Source organism: Aricia agestis, chromosome 12 (genome assembly GCF_905147365.1).
Source record: "Aricia agestis chromosome 12, ilAriAges1.1, whole genome shotgun sequence".
In the NCBI taxonomy this organism is placed as follows: Eukaryota; Metazoa; Arthropoda; class Insecta; order Lepidoptera; family Lycaenidae; genus Aricia; species Aricia agestis.
In genome coordinates this window covers 11326146-11345385 of record NC_056417.1, presented here as the reverse complement: position 1 = coordinate 11345385, position 19240 = coordinate 11326146, and the positions used below count along the sequence as shown (strand labels likewise).

At 33.2% G+C, this 19240-nt stretch overlaps 2 protein-coding genes across 3 annotated transcripts in view; one reads left to right on the top strand and one right to left on the bottom strand.

Annotated features, from left to right (window-relative positions):
* Nucleotides 1–1124: 1124 nt before the first annotated feature.
* On the bottom strand, nt 1125–2575 carry LOC121732592 (transmembrane protein 70 homolog, mitochondrial). Its single transcript, XM_042122525.1, has 2 exons — nt 2030–2575; nt 1125–1713 (listed from the first exon to the last, which is right to left on the bottom strand). The coding sequence occupies exons 1-2, from the start codon at nt 2471–2473 to the stop codon at nt 1513–1515; spliced, it is 645 nt and encodes a 214-aa protein (XP_041978459.1). The 5' UTR covers nt 2474–2575; the 3' UTR covers nt 1125–1512.
* Nucleotides 2576–7924: 5349 nt separating this feature from the next.
* The window catches only part of LOC121732614 (meteorin-like protein), a 60609-nt gene continuing 49293 nt past the window's right edge, over nt 7925–19240 (top strand). For both annotated transcript variants that reach the window (XM_042122558.1, XM_042122559.1), the window contains exon 1: nt 7925–8173. In XM_042122558.1, the coding sequence (XP_041978492.1) occupies nt 8082–8173 (92 nt within the window). In that variant the 5' untranslated portion in view covers nt 7925–8081. The remainder of the gene's footprint in view (nt 8174–19240) is intronic.

Below are 19240 nucleotides of genomic sequence, written 5' to 3'. Positions count from 1 at the left end.
GCACAATAAGAAAATGTACGTCCTATAATGATAAAGTGTGATATGGTAGACCTCTTGGCTAGATAAAGCTAAATTAAAAAGAAATGTTATGTATTTTATCGATTAGTTTAGCTGAAATGATTATTTATTAGATAATGTAATTATATTGTAAATCTTTTATAATGTATTTTTAGTGTTTTTGTTGATTTGTTTAGTTCGAATAAAAATAGGTGTAAGCAAAAAATATAATAATTACCATTTTAAAGATATATACGAATTTATATTTGATACAATATTATAGGTTTATGAGATGTGTAAATATTAATCAATAACCATATTATATGAGCCTTAGAAATAGTGTAGTTCACGGACGCAATTCGCATCTTTATGTAAGTGGGCCCCTAGATGATCAATTTTATAGTGCAATATCATTGAACAATTTATTTGACAATAAGATTGAAGGCGGGCGCGATCAATATCAACAGAGACGGTCAAAAATATTGCACAATACGTTATGCACAATAAAATTGATCATCTAGGGGTCCGCTAAGATATATTTTGAAGAAGTGTCGCTACTGGATTTTTTAAAACCTTACCATACTTGTTACTTTAACTCATGCACGAATTGATGTTAAATTATTATAAAATACATATTGGTATCTCAATTTTTATGGAGACCTATAAAAGCAAGATACCGTTAAATTATTGCGCGAGTTAAAGATACAAGTAGCAATGGCATTTTTAAACTTTCAATGACTCCGTGCATATAGTTTTTATCACAAGTGACATTCCATACAAAATATTTTTTTACAGATGATCATGCTTGTTATAATAGTATGAATGTTTTAACATGTGACATTAAGATTATTGTTTTATTATTAAGCGAGAAAATTATAAATTTTTACTCATATTATTTCCATCACAAGAAAGTATTAGGTTTAACATTTTGGCAAATTGGTAAGATCTGCAAAGAAATTGAAGGCTGGACTATTGTTAATATTATCCACATTGATATGTACAATATGTAAAAACAAGGTTTGTATATAATATGTAAAATAAAATGTCGCTAATGACCCTGATGTTAAAGCGACCTTAAATAAATAAATAAAATAAAAATAAAATGATTTATTTTTTGTTGCACAAAAGTTATTCAGTAATATGTATAATAACAATGTTTTACATTAGCAGTTAGTCTAGTCATATTTGTCAATTGTTAAGCAAAAACAAATCTAACTGATGATATAATTTTAAACTAATATTTACAATAAAAATTGAATAATAATGAATGACTTTTATTAGACCCCATTTTACCTACAGTTTAAGGAAACATTTGTTACATACTATACCTATCCAAATAGACAGTCTATTATATAATATTATATACAGGACCAGGCAAAAAAAATGCCTATGTAAATACCAAAAGGCCTAGAAAGTAAAAACACAAATTTAAGGGTCAACGAAAAATACTTTAATACAGTATTTAAAATTTTACATTTCTATAACCTAACAATATTATTTTATTAAATTAAAAACTTATTTATTATTATTAGTATCTTTTTCTTCAATATTCCCCATCTTAAAATCGAGAGGTTTGTCGTAACCCATGATCTTAGCATAATATATGGGGTCGCTAAAATGCCTAGCTTCAATAAATAATGGTTTGCCCTTGGCAAGCATTGTTGTGAACATGCCGGGGATATCAGGTACTACCACATCTTCTGCCTTGAAATCAATCTGAAACAAACACATTGAAGTTGTATAATAATATACCTAATAAAATAATTATTGTATTACATAAGTTTCATATCAGACAATGGTAAAATAATTATTAGAAGAGAATTACACTTTTATTTCATTTCAATATATAGGCTATATTCCTGAAGTTAATAGTGTATTATTGGTTTTTAATTAAAATTATGATAGCTTGTTAGTTCTAGAAATCTATTAGCATTTAATTTTAAGCCAGTAAGTTAGCTTCATTAGGTACTTTCAAATATTTTATGATTTTTATCAATTGTTTATTTAAGGACTTTATTTTAATAATACTTACGGTCACTGGAGCAATGAAGAAGTTGATGTATGTAGCTTTGTATGTAGACGTCTCGGGATCATAATGTATTTCTGTGACATATTTCTTGGTGATGAAATGTAATAGCAATGGGGTGACAAACGTAAAGAATCCCACTACTGAACAGAGTGCCACCAGCAAACTTGTACTTCCAATTTTTGAGGCTTCGTTAATAATAATCGGTTGAGCAATGAGCCCAGCAAAACTTGATGTGATAGAAAAAATTTTCACAGCACGAATTTGTGGTTTTAAAGGGCCATAGTAAATGCACTCCAATTTGTTGTCCTCGCCAGTTTTACTGGACAATTGTCTTATGTTTACTTTGCATGTATTAAGTACTTTTGGGTTTGATGATAAATTATTAGAAAAAGTTTTCTGAAGAAGACATCTTCCTCTCAGTATTTGGGTCTGGTATACGGATAACATTTTGAAGTTCAAGCGTTTTGTATAGGTTTATTAAACGTTAAGTTTGTATAATTTTACAGATTTTTCATTTTCTTTTTTATATTATTTACAGAATTTATTATAAATAATTGGAAAATTAATAACCTCTTGATGAAATAAGACAATTGTTGACAGTTGACAATGAGTTGACATTTGACACTTGACAGTAGACAGGCGCTATTTGACAATTGACATTTTTTTCTTTGACAGAATGCTAAGACTCATAGCTAAAAAGCTTCAGTTTCTATATTGACTGCATACAAAGAAAAGAAACCAAAATCGTCATCATCATTCATTTAGATATAAGACTACCGAATCACATTACTGACATACAGTCAGTACTGTTATCCATACTAATAATATTATAAACGCGAAAGTGCGTCTGTCTCTAGTCTCTACAGTCTACTCTCTTCACGCTGATAGATGAATTTGGTATGGGGATACTTTAAGCTCCGTTATAGGACAAGTTTTTTATCACTAAAAAACTAAAAATCGATTTTGGTGCAACAGAATCGCGGGCGGGCGTTGCATCTAGTTCTAGTAATCAAATAAACCGTTGATATCCGTTTCTAAAACCTGTATTGCTCGCTAATACACCGACTTATTTGTGATTGTGACTCATTTAGATATTTAACTAAAAAGTATCTACTGTAGGTACAGACTACAGTCAATAGGTCATTAACTAGTAGCGTTAAAGTGACGATAATAATGACGAGAGCACACGAGGCACCAACTCCTTATTTCACTGTTCGTGGGATATAAACATTCTCACGGAACGAAATGAGGGTCAAGGCAACAATTTGTTTAACTTTGGTTCATTGTTTATTACACAGGTAGTAAACATACAACATTTGTTACAAATGTGTAACAGTAACACATTTACTTACTTAGGAACTATAAATATGAATATAACAACTTAATAATTATTTTTATCTTAAACGACCAACTAATATATAGTTTTTAGTTGCGTACTTACTTAAGTACAGGCATGAACATACGCGATATTTTAATAATAATAAAAAATAGTATTGTAGCCCGCAGGCCGTCGCGTAGGTAACCCCCATAACATTTTTTTTTCATACTATATTATCCACATAAACATACACAATTATCTATATATTAATACGCAAGCGAAAAACTTTGTATCCCTTTTGACGAAAAATGCGGAAACGTAGGTGAATGAAATTTTGCACAGTTATAGTTTATATGGTGAAGGAGTGCATCGAGCTAATATTGTTTTGAAATTATGCTTTTATCACACATTTTTTTTAACAAATAAAACATTACACACACTACAATACGCACACTCAACAAGATGACAGATTTTTGAGTGACAAACCTATACATACGAATTATACTCATAATTATGGTTGAAGTCTGTTGACAACAAGTTGACAAATTGAAAATGGATTATAGTTTTTTTTATTGAATCTTTGATACTATTAGACAATGCTTACACGGCCAGTCTGAGATCAGCTGAGTCCCAGAGACAAGAGTTGAAAAAATATATGATAAGGTCAATATTTTTTATAAATTAGTCCTAATGTGCATAAAACTAAGGTCGAATTTCGACCATTGGGCGATCTCTAGTTATTATAAATGCGAAAGTCTGTCTGTTACCTTTTCGAGCCCAAATCGATGAACTGATTTTGCTGAAATTTTGTATGGAGATACTTTGAGTCCCGGGAAACGACCTACCTTTAAGTTTAATTTTTATCCCAGAAAAATCTATGGTACCTAGTACCTACTTACCCGCGCGATAAACGCCGATTGGCGAAGCAGAGTTGCGGGCGTCATGTAATAGTTACTTTATAGACTATATTTTTTGCTTTAATTATTATAATTTATGATCTTAAATCTAATCAATCTTCTCCACACTCGTGATTTCGAGGCCTATTTGGTTTCTCAGCTTACAACTATAAAACCATTGTGCGACAATTGTTGCATGTCAGTCAGGGTCAGTTTGTTTTAGCAAATTGTACAATTTCGCTGAAACAAATTGACCCTTAAACGACCAAGTGCAGCCAAGCTATTTCACTCAAGTACCTCTAGCTCAGCTATAGGTACACACCGATGATAACAAGTCCAAGAAGTACAAAGGAAGTTTGTTTAATCAAGATAAGCGAATCCTGGTCTACACAACGACGACAAAGCCGTTATCTGTATAAACACGGACTATTGGTTTAGTTTATCTGATAAATATACGGACCTCGGTCCTCGAGCTTATACTAAGTTTTGGATTCTCTTATGCCCTGTAATGTCTAAGATTTTTTGAAAAAAGTTTATCATAATTGAGGACGTAAGTACTATTAAGTGGGTAAAATTAAAATGTTATGTACTTATAGCCAGATGTAGATTTTAGCCAGGTGATGAAGTAGGTAAGTTTCAAGGTTTATTCAAATTATTAGAGAAAAATGAGTAATTGGCCTTAATATGTTGTAAAATGTTACTTATCCACTTTCATCAACTTACGTCTTCAATAATTATTCATGACAGAGTTTTTGATTGGTTATTAAAAATAATCATTCATAATTAGTATTAAGTACTTTTTTCTGTAGTTTTTTCTGTTAAAAATATATACTCGTTCAAAATTGCAGTTAAGGTAACCTATCAGACATACGGTACCCAATTGTCGCACAAACACATATAGGTGACAAACCAAAGATAGAATGGTGTTTTAGGACAGATCTTAGGACTTAAAGGAAACAAAACACTAGTATCATGATAGGTATAAGGTACTGTTATATTATACATACTTGCTACTCTCAAAACCATTAGCTCTTTAAACAGAATAGCTTATTAAAAAATAATAGTCATGGTGAACCCAAAAATAAAAGGGATTAGCAGAAAAATGCATTAAACAAGCTATTATCCCATTAGTAGGTTAAGAAACATCAATTTAGACATAATTACTAACATCAGAGGCGACCTTTTACCATTCAAACCGAAAACCACACAAAAAATATCGAAGCGCAAAACTATTGCAGCGTCATCACAAAAAAACCCTCAGTTTTGACCCGACGCGATGTAGAAATTAGAAATTGTTATGTATTGGAAGTAAAATATTGCTATCATGGATTGGGAATCTTAGTTGATATAATTTTTTATGAAATGTTGAAAAATATTATGAGGGTAGATCTCACATCACATATTATGATGTGTAATTTTTTTCGTAGAGTTCTCCTAAAGCGTATTAACTTCCAACGCTTAAATGAAACTATTATACAAAAAAATATATATCTTATCTTATATCTTTAAACGAGCAATTCTTGTATATATATATATATATATATATATATATATATATATATATATATATATATATATATATATATATATATATAATTGGAATCTTGGAATCGGCTCCAACGATTTTCATGAAATTTAGTATATAATTGATAAATCGATCTAGCTAGGAATCATTTTTAGAAAATGACATTTTATTCGTGTTTTATCGAATACCGAGCAGCAAATAGCTAGTACGAGTATAATTAAATTTCAAATAAAGAATTAATTAAATATAATTAATGTTGCAGCGCGTTTCAGCAGCATTAGATGTCACACCAAGAGTGCTGTATTGTGTGAATGTAGAGACATTATTTTCGCATTTTATTCACAGTTTAATATAATATATTATATTGTGAGTGTACCAACAACGTAAATAAATAATGTTATATGTTTTGTTTCGATAGCTAGCAAGGTTGCTTTCCACTAATTTATTTTAATGAGGAAATCAATCTGCTATCAGATTTAGCACTAAAAATATTGCGTTAATTAATCTGGCATAGTCGCAGTAACCGTAGTTTAATCTAGAGCGATGTGCGTGAATATATATTACAAAATAACGTGCGCATGCGCCTCCGTATTAATTTCGCTTATATTGGTCATGATGTGGTGCATCTTTCCAAGATGGCGGTCGGTGCATAACTTTATAAGTATCAATCAGATCGTCGCTGGTACCCTCCACCTGTGTTCGACGTCTTTCTTCACATACGTCCTGGATTACTTCGGGCTATATAATCTGGAGCTGCTGCAGATAGAGATGAACGGATACCTGTATATGATGAGCCTATGCTGGTCGTCGTGCGCGACTCTGTACGCGTATCTGAGACTCGTTCTACTGTTCCCGGGCAAAATCAGCTTCGAGAAGACAAGGGCAGCGTGCTTCGTCTACGGAACGATTTTTATTATTAAAACTATCACTGATAGTGTTGTTCCTCGCATTTTTGTTCCGGATAATCCTTTCGATATATTCGCCCCGCGAATGGCGAGCGTCAATATGGTTCTTACCACTAATATTATGTTATTTTTTCAAATCGTCCGCACCGTTCTCTCTTCCGGTAGTCGGATGTCCAACAACAGAGGAAGGAGGATAATTTCCCTGGTGGGTGTAGCCGTGTTGTGTGATGTAATAGTCGTATTTAGTTATTTTAATTTTGTTCTCCATCTAATCTCGGAGGAGTTGGCTATCTTCACGAGTGCCCTTTTCGATATAAGGATAATTATGCAATCGATTGTTGTTCTCTTTAATAAAAATTCCAGGGAATGCTGGAAAAAATATTACGCGCGCAGACAAAATCGCCGTTTAAATCGAGAAATTTGATTGGCCTTGCAATTAAAATATTGTATAAATATTAAAGAGAGCCTCTTTCGAAATCGCCTGATAAATGACAAATAATAAGCTTCTTAAGTTTTGTCTCTGTTGTTAATAAGTAATAAGTATATTAGTAGATAATAGATATACACTAACTACACGTCAAGTTCTGTGGAGCTAGAGCCTATATCCTATAGATATTTATATCTTACTCGGATTGGAAACAAGCACTATAATATTATGGGTGTTGTGTTAGGTAATTATTATAATAAGTTATTTTAATCAATTTGAATTAGTTTTATTATTCAATCAATTAGTTTTATTATTAATAGGGTGTCGTATTTATATACCCTTTGAGTACGGAACCCTAAAATAGATCAGCGAAATCAGAGAAAAGTAAGAAGTTGCAGATATTTTCATGTTTTAAGTCATAACTAAATTGCAGAAGCACGTTTAAATAAATTAACTTAATTTGTACAGTTTATACTTACTTACAGTATATAATTATTATACCACTTTTTGTAATATCACCATGATAGTAAACCAGTGATAAATAAAGGAGTAAAGTTTATTATGCATTTTAATTGTCAATTCAGCGAATACGGAACTTTCTCGTTTTCGCGCCATCTCAAAAGCTCCTTTTGTTTACATTAACGTAAAACTTATCAATAAAACACTTTACTACATTCAAATAGGGTTCGTATTACATTGCCCTTTATTAGAGCGAAATAAATAGACATCCGTCTCGCTTATGGCTCTATTATTATACCCTTCTCTTTCCCTCCGCACTGTACGCAAATGGAGTCGAAATTTTACTCTAGCTATCTCGCTCTTATCACGACTTGGACAAGTTAGTGCGATTGTAGAGCCGGGGTAGAGTTCACGCGCGTTTTAAAAACTTTGTTTATTTTGTATCTTAAATTTTCTACTACTATGGAAGTGCTACATAAAATTTAGCTAGTGATGTGACTTGGACATTAATAATATTAAAGGAACATGAGTGAGGGGACAATGTTTTTGATAGTTTTGGGACTGATCTGTGTTGCGGAGGCGGGAAGTATAGGAGACCAGTGCGATTGGACTGGCAGGTATGTTTTTATCTTATTTTTTAAATTAGTTTATCTATACTATAATATTAAAAATGTAAAAGCCTGTTACTTCTTCACGCTTAAACGATTCACGAATTAGATGAAAGTTAAATTAGTAATGATTGATGATCATGCGTACCCAGGGGGGGCAGGGGGGGCAGCTGGATCATGTTGACGTCTCTACTAAGTATCTTATATAAGTAGTACTTTTATGTATAAAGAGTAATTAATAAATTGTTTGAATTTTTGCAATTTGTTTGCAATACATAATTTTTACAAGCTTATAAAACCCCCCTCCCAGGGGCCCAGAAGCTGGGTACGCCCCTGGTAATGATATAATTTAAGTACCAGGATTAGTTTTTATCCCTGCAAAATCTACGGTTCCCTTCGCGACTAAAGAGTACAGGCAACATCCAGTTATAAATAAAGATCAAAAATTGCTCACTGTTTATTTTAATTTTTAACACTTTAATCTTATAAGCAAAGCTGATAAGAGTCGTTGGAAGAGCAAGTAGTAATTAAGTAATTTAGCAAAGATATACATATAAAGATAAACTAAAGATAAAATCTTTATTTGTAAAAAATGTGTAGTTTTCTTAGTAATTTAAGGTAATATGCATTATAAAAAGTCCATACACTACCTACTTAGAGGAAATTTTAATAGCTTAGACGATTTAGAAGATAACTCTAGATAATAATAATAAACCTAGAGCACAACTCTTTAATTTAATTTAGAGATATTTTCTACGAGTAAATAATAAAATTCTTCCCACTTTCAAGTTCCAACTCACCAATGCCCTATTTCCCAAAAACCTATCTTATAGCAAAATTTGCAGCCGTTGCTTAAAAACTGATTATAATATCAATAGGTATGTTACAACAAGATTGCCTAGATATTGCATTTCATTGGACACAATTATTGATTCACTAGACATCGCATTTAAATAATAATATTAGTAGGTATGGGGATGACAATCATATCCTAATATTATAAGCGTCATGTCTCTACATTTAGTATTCCATTGGTGAGATTGATATCCTGATTCCTGTCTTCATCCGGCGCTAAAGGCTATTTATAAATGTGCATAATACATTTAACTATATCCAGCAGTAGGATGCATTATAAATATCTAAGAATAAATCATGAAAAAAAGAAATCTTGTAATGATAAAACATTCCGAAAAAAAGTAGAGTCATTGCTCAAATTTCAGTCCAGATTTACCGCCGAAACGAGTCTAGAAATCATATAGTCTAGCTGCTAGACCGGTTGGTTATAAAACAACAGTTTCAACTTGGCTTTCTAGATTGTTTAATTAAGAATACCTAATGCGACAACAAATCTGCATTTTCGACGAAACAAACGTCACGAAAATAACTGAAACTCTACATTTTAATACAGTTTACATGTATTGTTTTTTTTTCTCTTCTTTCTTTTTTTGACACGTTTGTAAGACAATATTTATCTTACAAGTTAAAGTCTTATCTTAAAGGTATAAAATATAAATAATTAATAATTATGAATAAATAGGCCAATACAAGCATAAGTACGTTTGACTTGGTTTGACTCTACATACACTATTGCAACTGTAAAATACCTCTAATGGCTCTAGGCGTAAAGTCTAAAATTGATTTAAATGTGACCGATTAACTCTGAACCATTGTCGTTATCTATACTATCTAGACTAATATTATAAAGAGGTAAACTTTGTTTGTTTGTTTGTTTAATTGTAATGAATAGGCTCAAAAACTACTGGACCGATTTTAAAAATTCTTTCACCATTCGAAAGCTACTTTACTTACGAGTAACATAGGCTACTTTTTATTTTGGAGAACATAGGGTTCCGTAAGATATTTCAGTTTTTCGGAAACAACCAGAAAATTGATTTATTTTGCGTACGCTGCCTAAACTATAAAAGATAGAACTATACAATGTTCTAAGTAAATGTAGATCTTATAAATATCTACAAAAATGTCCGCGACACAACATACCTATCTATGTCAAGTGAGGCACAAAAACCATTTTTTTATTTTAAAATCTTGATTTTTTTTGGACTACATTTAAACGCATTTATTTTACTCATGCTAATAATCCTTATCAAAATAAATAATTTCATCACTAAGTACAGTTTATGTAGATTATATTTGCTCTTTGAATGATTAAAATTGGACGTTTGGTTTAGAAGTTATGGCGAAATTAAAATATTGCGATATACGCCCGTTTCGAAGTTGGCGCTACCAATGCCACAGAATAGATAATAGTACAAGTACCAATGCAGGGGTGCGCATTGTACACATTGAAAAGGTCTACAGAAAACTCCGCGATGGTATTTTTTTTTTATGAAATAAGGGGGCAAACGAGAAAACGAGTCACCTGATGGAAAGCAACTTCCGTCGCCCATGGACACTCGCAGCATCAGAAGAGCTGCAGGTGCGTTACCGGCCTTTTAAGAGGGAATAGGGTAATAGGGGAGGGCAGGGATGGGAAGGGAATAGGGGAGGGTAGGGAAGGGAATAGGGTAGGGGATTGGGCCTCCGGTAAACTCACTCGGCCCATTCGTGCCGAAGCATGGCTCTCCCACGTATAAGTATATCTCTTATGGATATATCCCACAATAACATATTTTTTTGTCATTTACTTTTAACTTCAAATAATGGCTAATTTTCGAAGCGATTTTAACCAATACGGAAATAATGCTTATTCAATTAAATACTTTAAATACATTATTGATTATGGCCCTTTACAGCATAATTATTACGATTTTAATTTTAAATGAATATTTTCGAAGATATTACAGATTTAAAAATTGCGGGACCTAAGTAGCTTTTGCGGCAGTACCGACCAATGCGGTCCACGGGTAGTAATGAATATAAATTATTTAAAATCAAACTACTGAATCGATTTTAAGCATTTTTTCAGTGACTTAGGCCATAATTTATTTTATACCCGTGCGAAGCCGGGGCGGGTCGCTAGTGTTTAAGAAAGTTGAAGAATATCAGCTATAAACAATCATATTTAGCATATTCATCGTTTTTCTATACAATGTGTGTGGGTAGCTCTACCAAATTATGAGCTTTTCTAAGTGCCGTCAATCTCTGTCAAAAATAAAGTTTATTTTTGTACTTAATTAAAGATACCTTTGTCACCATTAGAGACGAATATTTTTCATTGCGTAGGTTCACTAATAATGCAAGTAAATAATAGAATGGTCTTATTGCGCGTGGGTAGTAAAAAAATAACAGTACAAGAACTTGTCTTTATAGATAAAACGGTTTTGATAAACTGAAACTGTTATAAATGCAACTTAACCCTAAGGTAATATCTAGAAAAAAAAACGATTTCGAGAATTCTGCAATAGTTAACACTAATTCCTAATAGAGTTAAATTAAGTAGCATAACAACTTAAATACTTATTAGGTTCTCCTAAGATGCTGTTATATGTAAAATATTCAGAAATTCCAAGCTCTTACAAGAATTCCATCTGACCAATCCTAGCCTGAGGCGAAAACCGTCATATAATTTGCCCTTACGTCTGCGCTCGCGTGTGGAAAATTGGCAACTATAAATTGATGTTTTTTATGTTTTTACATGGCAAACAATGACGCATTGTGCATTGAATCGTATGTTTTTTTATACTTTGGCAAGGATTTAAAATTAACTATTTTGAATAAATAAATCAAATTTAATAAACTTCGATTACTGCAGCCACAGAGGACACGAATTATTATTATTGATAGCTTCTACATATTTACATAATATTTGGTAATCTCTAATGTTGCTTATAAGTTATAATAAAATTACTTAATAGCTCCTAATGATGTGTTAATGGCTATGAGCTTAGAAGTCAGATGTTTTTAAAGTTTAAAAATAATCATAAGTAACGTGAGAGCATTTAAAAATAAACCCTCATATCGTAGATGTCAACACTTAATGACAATAAAAGATATTATTAAACCCCGGATATATCGATTGGGGTAATTGTTACCCCAGACCAACATAAGGGTTTCCACTGTTGGGGTGGCGTGGGAACCGGCCGAGAAAACTGTTCTCGGTCCACCCCTGTTTGTGGACACGTGACCCATCCGGAACCAAGTAATGGGGTGCTCCATTAATTGATTTAGCCTAATGACTTTTTTTATTGCCTGTTATGGTACAAGGATATTTTACCTCACTTTTAAAGTATGTTTCGTTTATGTGGGTAGTGTGTATTTACAAATCGAATGCTAAATTAGGCATGTAAAACCATTCCTTTTGACTAATAGCTAGTTAAAAGCCTACTCGAACATGAAAAACCTTTGCTTCTCTTTAAAAACGTTTTAAAAAGTTTGCTCGTTAAGTATGATAGAAAAAAAAATAAGTAAAAATAACCTAAATAATGGCTTCATAAGTGCATAAAGCGTTCATACTCAAAGATCCTAAGATATAAAAGGACCAAGACGGAGTAAATTGAGTGTCAATGGACCAGCATCGCCCGCCATTGTTGTTGATGCGATATTGGGGGGACGGAGCCTTAAATATAATATCCTCTTATTATGACGCGCACGATCGCCATGTTGAAATGATTGTTTATTTATTATTATCATCCATATCCATAGTAGGTAATATTATAAATGTGAATGTGAAAGTTTGTCTGTCTGTCCGTTACCTCTTCACGTCCAAACCGCTGAACGTATTTTTTCCGTACGGGACCTCTCCCGGGACGTAAAAATACGTTCAGCGGTTTTAATATCCTATGTCCTCACATAGGATATTAATTCCGGAAAAAATAAGCAAAATGAAAATAAATTTGTAAAATCTACGAATTTGAAGTAGATTCCTCATAAGTTGCTGCTAAGACTTTCACAACAAGAGTTTACCTCGAGGGACCAAAGGGGTAAAACAGGAGTTGGAATTTTGAAAATTACATTTTCAAGAATTTCAACAACAAAACTCATGTATAAAATATGTAAAATCATAAAAAAATGTTTTAAATATTTAGTATGTAAGGTTTTTTCGTTGATTTATTTGATCACCAAAAATAAATGACAAAATCACCGAGACCAATCAGGGGTCAAAGTTATTCACCAATAAACAGCTTTCGAAACTTACATCTTGTAATTTGTCTCATTTCTTTAATCCCCTATGTTATGCCAACATATGAATTAACATTTTTAACTTATCAAATTAATATGGGGTAGATAAAATATAGGTGTGTACAAAGGTTTATAAATACAAGATTTGTCTTCGTTAGTGTAGCCGGGGCCTGACGAAGATGTCAAATGTGTAAGCTGGTGGGACAATCGGTTTAATGACGTCACATAACACATTTTTTATTTTTATTGCTTCATCAGGCCACGCACTTGCGTCGCAGAAGGCGGATGTAACATGATTTTCATAAAGGATTTAGGTTTCACATGTTACGACTTACGAGTAGAGTAAAGTACAAGACATATTTATTATCCAAAGCCCAAAGGCTCTCTTTGGATAATTAAAATTGGTATTTAGAAATTATAATTAACTAGATGAAGCCCGCAACTGCGTTGCGTCAAAATGCGTTTATCGGAACCGTACATGTTTCCGGCATAAAAAGTATCCTATGTCCTTTCCCGGGACTCAAAGTATCTCCATACCCAGCAAAACCATTTCAGCGGTTTAGGCGTGAAGAGGTAACTGACAAACAAGGGCGTCGCCAGCCGATGGCGCAGGGGGGGGGCAAGTTGACTTTACCTACTACAGTCTACAATTCATACTTTACTCACTCTCTATAAATGAGAAAAGTAGGTATGAATTGTAGGTAAAGTCGACAGCACATGAAACTTTTCACTTGTACTACGAGCCTTACATCTATTACCAGATTTTAATATTATAGTGGTCGTTGCTTTTGCATTATATTTGGCAACGTTTTTTAGAGTCTCTAGGGGGGGGCAGCTGCCCCTCCCTGCCCCCCCCTGGCGACGCCCTTGCTGACAAACACACTTTCACATTTATAATATTAAGTATGGATACAATTTGTGACTACCTAAGCAATAGATGATCGATGATGAATAAAATAGTGATTACGTCATCAACATTTCTAACATGGCGCCACAACCCTTTGTCAACAATAGATAGATAACAATAGTTTTGCTGAGAACGCCTTTTTTGTGTCCAAAATACACGTCCCGTGCCTCGTTTGTTAAGCTCTAAAGTGCCTTTTAAGATAACGATCAGGAACTAGAAAGTACAAAGAGTTTAGTAGCGTTGTTTCTTGTTAAGATTAACAGATATATTCCAAATTTTAATAGGGACTTAACTACGTGTACTAGGAATGTTTTTAGTAGTAACATAAAAGTTAGTGCATAATAAAAAAGCTTGAAATTTTCTTGTCCAGTAATCTTTTGTTTCAATATTTCTTTTAAGATTTTGTATAACTAAAGTTTTTTGTCATCTATATCTATAATATTATAGTAAGTAAGTACGTCATGCACGCGTCATACACTCGTCATACATTATTATTATGTTGATAGAATATTGAGTAATGAAAATTCCCATGAGAAATTGTTTAGACTAAAAACTGTGTTTATTATCTCAGTTACCCAAGTGCTGTGTTCAATGAATCTTTTGTAATAACGACTCTAGTCTGTACTCTATGTTAAGTAACACTAGCTATTAGTTATTACCTCGTTTAAAGCTACTGTTTGAGGTGTCAATCTTACTTTTCACTTAATATGTGCTGTGGTTGTGGGGGGGGGGGGGGGGGGGGGGGGGGAGGACAAAAGAATGTGGGAACCTCTTTAAATCTCTTTATTTCGTTTTGAGACTATGGAGAAGTCGATATTAGGATTTATGGCAGCAAGGTACTTACTTGTGAAAATCAGGCGTTAAAATACTAAAGTTTTCTGATAATATTTTTGAAAGACGAATAGGTCTTTATATAGGTAGATAAATAATATCTACCTACATAAAGACTATGGCTTTTCTCTAAAGAAAACCCTTCATTACTGGTAAACATGACAGTACGATAACTCTTACAGCTGTTGTTCATGGTACACTACCATTACACTACACAAATGGTTTCTTCAAAGGGATTTATTGTATAGTTCCTTTAAAAATGCTCCTTATGCACTCGCTATAAGAATCCTGGCAGATGTAAAATAACTGTGAACGCACAGTACATTGGTATTATCCTGACAGGTACCCTGTGACATATTACATATGATAACAGGTCTCCTGGCGGCGTCGGTCCCATAAAGGGGACGATTATGTTGTTACTACGAAACTAGAGCTCTGCTATATTAACATAGTATATGAATATATTACGATACATGTATCGAGATTTAAAATTGGAGATAGTCTTGAACAGTTATGACCACAGTATTATAATATTTACCCTGTTATGACTGTGTCATACTGTGTGCTTGAAACTTCGATCAGCTTGAAAATAATAATATACTGTCGGTTTTGTAGTAAATATTGGTTTCAAATTCAATCAATAAAATAGCAACAATCCGTATCTACATTTTACTCTATATTAACATTCCATTATAGGATAATAATTATGTGCTTTCATGCAAGAATCAGTATGTAAGAAAAAAAAATCTCCACAGCCGAACATATAACCTCCTCCTTTTTGGAAGTCGGTTAAAAAACTCACTAGTCAGTAACAACAGTCAATAACAATATGCTAAAATAAATATGTTATCCTTAAGCCGCTGAACCAATTTTAATGATATTTGTAGTGAATATACTATGAGTCCAGGAAAGATTTTAAATGCGGATACCGCGTAATAAACGATTGGTACATCGTACAAGACCGTTGCGAGCAACATTTTTTAAAAATAAATCAGTCAATAGTTTAAAAAACAATTTCGTTCCTAATTATTTGTTTTCCTCCATACCTATTGTGATAACACCGGATGTTAGATAATGTAGATAAGGGGTATGTGAATTTTTTTTGCGGTTCCAACTTCCTGTGTGACCTACTTGTCGGACGTGGACGTGGGTGACCCGCCATATGGTGCAGTGCGTGTCAATCTGAGCAATAAAAAAAACTCTGAGGGAATCATGCCAACAATATATTTTTTTAAATGCTCCAAGATTAATGCATAGAGAATAGAGACAGCTTAAAATGTATCTCTAGTCTCTACCATCAAGTGAAGAAATTAAAAAGTGGCAACATCGTAGTGTCATCCCTTTCAAATCAATCTAAGAATAAAAAAGCACTACGATGTTGCCACTTTTTAATTTCTTAACTTTCTTGACAGACTGTAGATTGATTTCCTCAGTTAGTGGTCTAAGTTTTGTTTCCAGAGAATGTCAATCCGGGATAAAAACTTATCTCTGTAAATAAATGTTTTTTTCCGACAAATCGAATTCCTCTAATTCCTATTGTGCCTTCATCAGCCGTGTTTATTTCCCCTCGTTTTTAATTTATACAGATAAAAAAAATCTAAAGAAGTCTTCGTTATATATTTCCCAGAACTATGTTTGTAAATCTCCATGTTAACGATCTTAAAAAACTTATTAAATACATCTGCCATTATATCATGGGATTGTGAACATAGAACATTTCACATGTATCACATGTTGTATGAAATCACGGCTATTTCGAAGCGGGACCGAGGATTGTTTTTATTCGCTGGCCAATTGGGGCCAATCAGCGACACGTGTTAGTCTATTGAGCTCATCAGCTCCAGCCTCCAGCCAATGTATGCACGACGCCACGTCACTGACAATTACTACATGATTTACTTTCGTCTGCTAACAGAACAATTAAAGAAATGAGCATACGAAACGGACCATCAGGCTCACATCTCTCATCAGGGGTCACGGAAGAAACGCGAAAGAATTGTGTCTGATTTTAGATATAAATGGTAAAACTCTGGGACCAATTATTACTGTCGCCAGCAGTAATTTCTGGACCATTGCGACCTGCAAACCTTTAACGGCCGTTCCCAATATTTGATCTATCGCTGGTTTTGCCCTACTAGAGATAGGAATAGCTCACAATTGACATTAGAGACATATATTTTATGTCAATTGTGAGCTATTCCTATCTCTAGTAGCGCAAAACCAGAGATAGATCAAATATTGGGAACGGCCGTAAGAAGAGAGCGTATTCCCTCCTTAAAGGCAATGCGCTTGCATCTCTTCTGAGTTCTGATGTTACGAGTGTCCATTGGCGATGGTAGTCAACGATATCAAAATACGTTCTAATTCTATGATGGTAGTAGCTATCCATCTCGACCCGTTTGCTTCATTTTGTCCCCTAATGTTATAAAAGAAGAATTTCCTTTAGGATCGGACTCAAACTTTGAACACTAAAATAGGTTCTATTCGTTACAATATGATATTTTCTAATAATATGGTACATAAATGATCAAACGTTTTAATGACTTGGTTTAGATAGTATAGACACTTCAACAGCAATATATCCAATAGTAAATGTTAATACCATAGATAAATCCCATCGATTTCCCAAGGCACTCGACACATCATCGTGCAGTCAGAATATTTTTATGGTGTGCTCCGTGCTCGAAACTCCATCACGTAGATAACGTTAAAGGGTAATCCAATGCCAGAGACTACTCTGAGCACCGTGCATGTAACAGACTCAAATTTCGATAAAGCGTTCGCGGTTCGAGGAACGATCGTTTTTAAAATTCGAACTCTTTTATTTTTTAATTTTTATGGTGGCCAAGACTTTAATGGAGACAGACGACAGTACCTATCTAAATTTGAGACCAGCAATTTGCAATCAGCCAACTTTTCAATTTGGGTCGCGGAATATTTTTTTCACGGATAATAACGAACATTCTAAAAATCAATTTAAAAAAGCGAATGAATATAAATGAATGCGTGCATTAGTTTACGTCGAAGAATAATGTCTGGCTAAACAAACGTCGGTTTTTCGTCGTTGATTAATAGTAATGATTATGACCCAGATGTAACGGACGATGTATGAATATCACTCCTTTGTACTCTGGTGTATGAAGTAACTTGATTTATACCTGCCAAACGTCTGTTGAAAGACTTATGATTCGGTGTTAATTAAAAAAGAAAACTTGCTGTCAAGAAAGAAAGTCATTCTAATTTTAAAAATCTTCTCAATTCTATATTATTCTATAGCATAGAACCTATTATACAAGTAATAAGAGTTCGTCTTAATTTTGCGAGTTTTGCGCGGGTTAAAATTGAATAACTCTACTAAAACTCTACTTTACTGCAAGAAAAATTAAGAACGTCACTCGCGACAAATATTTATTTACAAAGTGAATCAGTAAGATTTGTCGTTGAAACAGGGCAAACAAGTCGGGTCAATGAAATATTTATTTTAATATTTTCAATATGATAGTCTATTCTTATGTTGAATTATAGTGCGGAATATTGAAGGCCGTATTTGTAAATGTCAAGTAATTTAACGATCACTTTATTATACATCGTAAATATGTATTTTTATGTTATCTGTTCTGTTATCTGTAGAATTATGTTCTTTTTACCAAAGCATTAATTCTATTACCTATCATTTAAAATATTTCTTTGCTTTTGTGTACCTATCTTCCATGGTTTATATTTTGGTTTTTAAACTGTATTTTTTAACCATATCTACAAAGGTAGTGTTATGCTAAGTACTCACATGCGGTTTTGCTTGATAGTTTTATTCCAAATCGAGTATTAATTACTGTGTGGACCGCAAAACTGGCAACTCGAAGGCTTGCAATTAAATATATCGATTTAGAATAAAACTAAGTGACTACTTAGCATTACTTAGCCAAACCCTTAGCTCTACTAGCTTTAACTACTATTTTGCAGCACAAACTGTACTTGTTCTACCTTACTTGTTCTAGCAACTGAGATCTCGTTAGCGACAAGTATCACTAATCACTATAGTACGCTAATACCCTGTCAATATAATTAAGTGTATCGTTTACACTGAATGTGCTAAGCCGTTGTAGCGAGAGCTATACGAGCGGTTCTACTTTCGATCGTAATGACAGTAATAAATGACAATCTAAAATGAGGACACGAGAGGATGAACCGGGTAACTAACATTTTACAACATAAGTAGGTAAGTTAAAAAATTTATCTAATTATAAAGGAAAACATGAGTC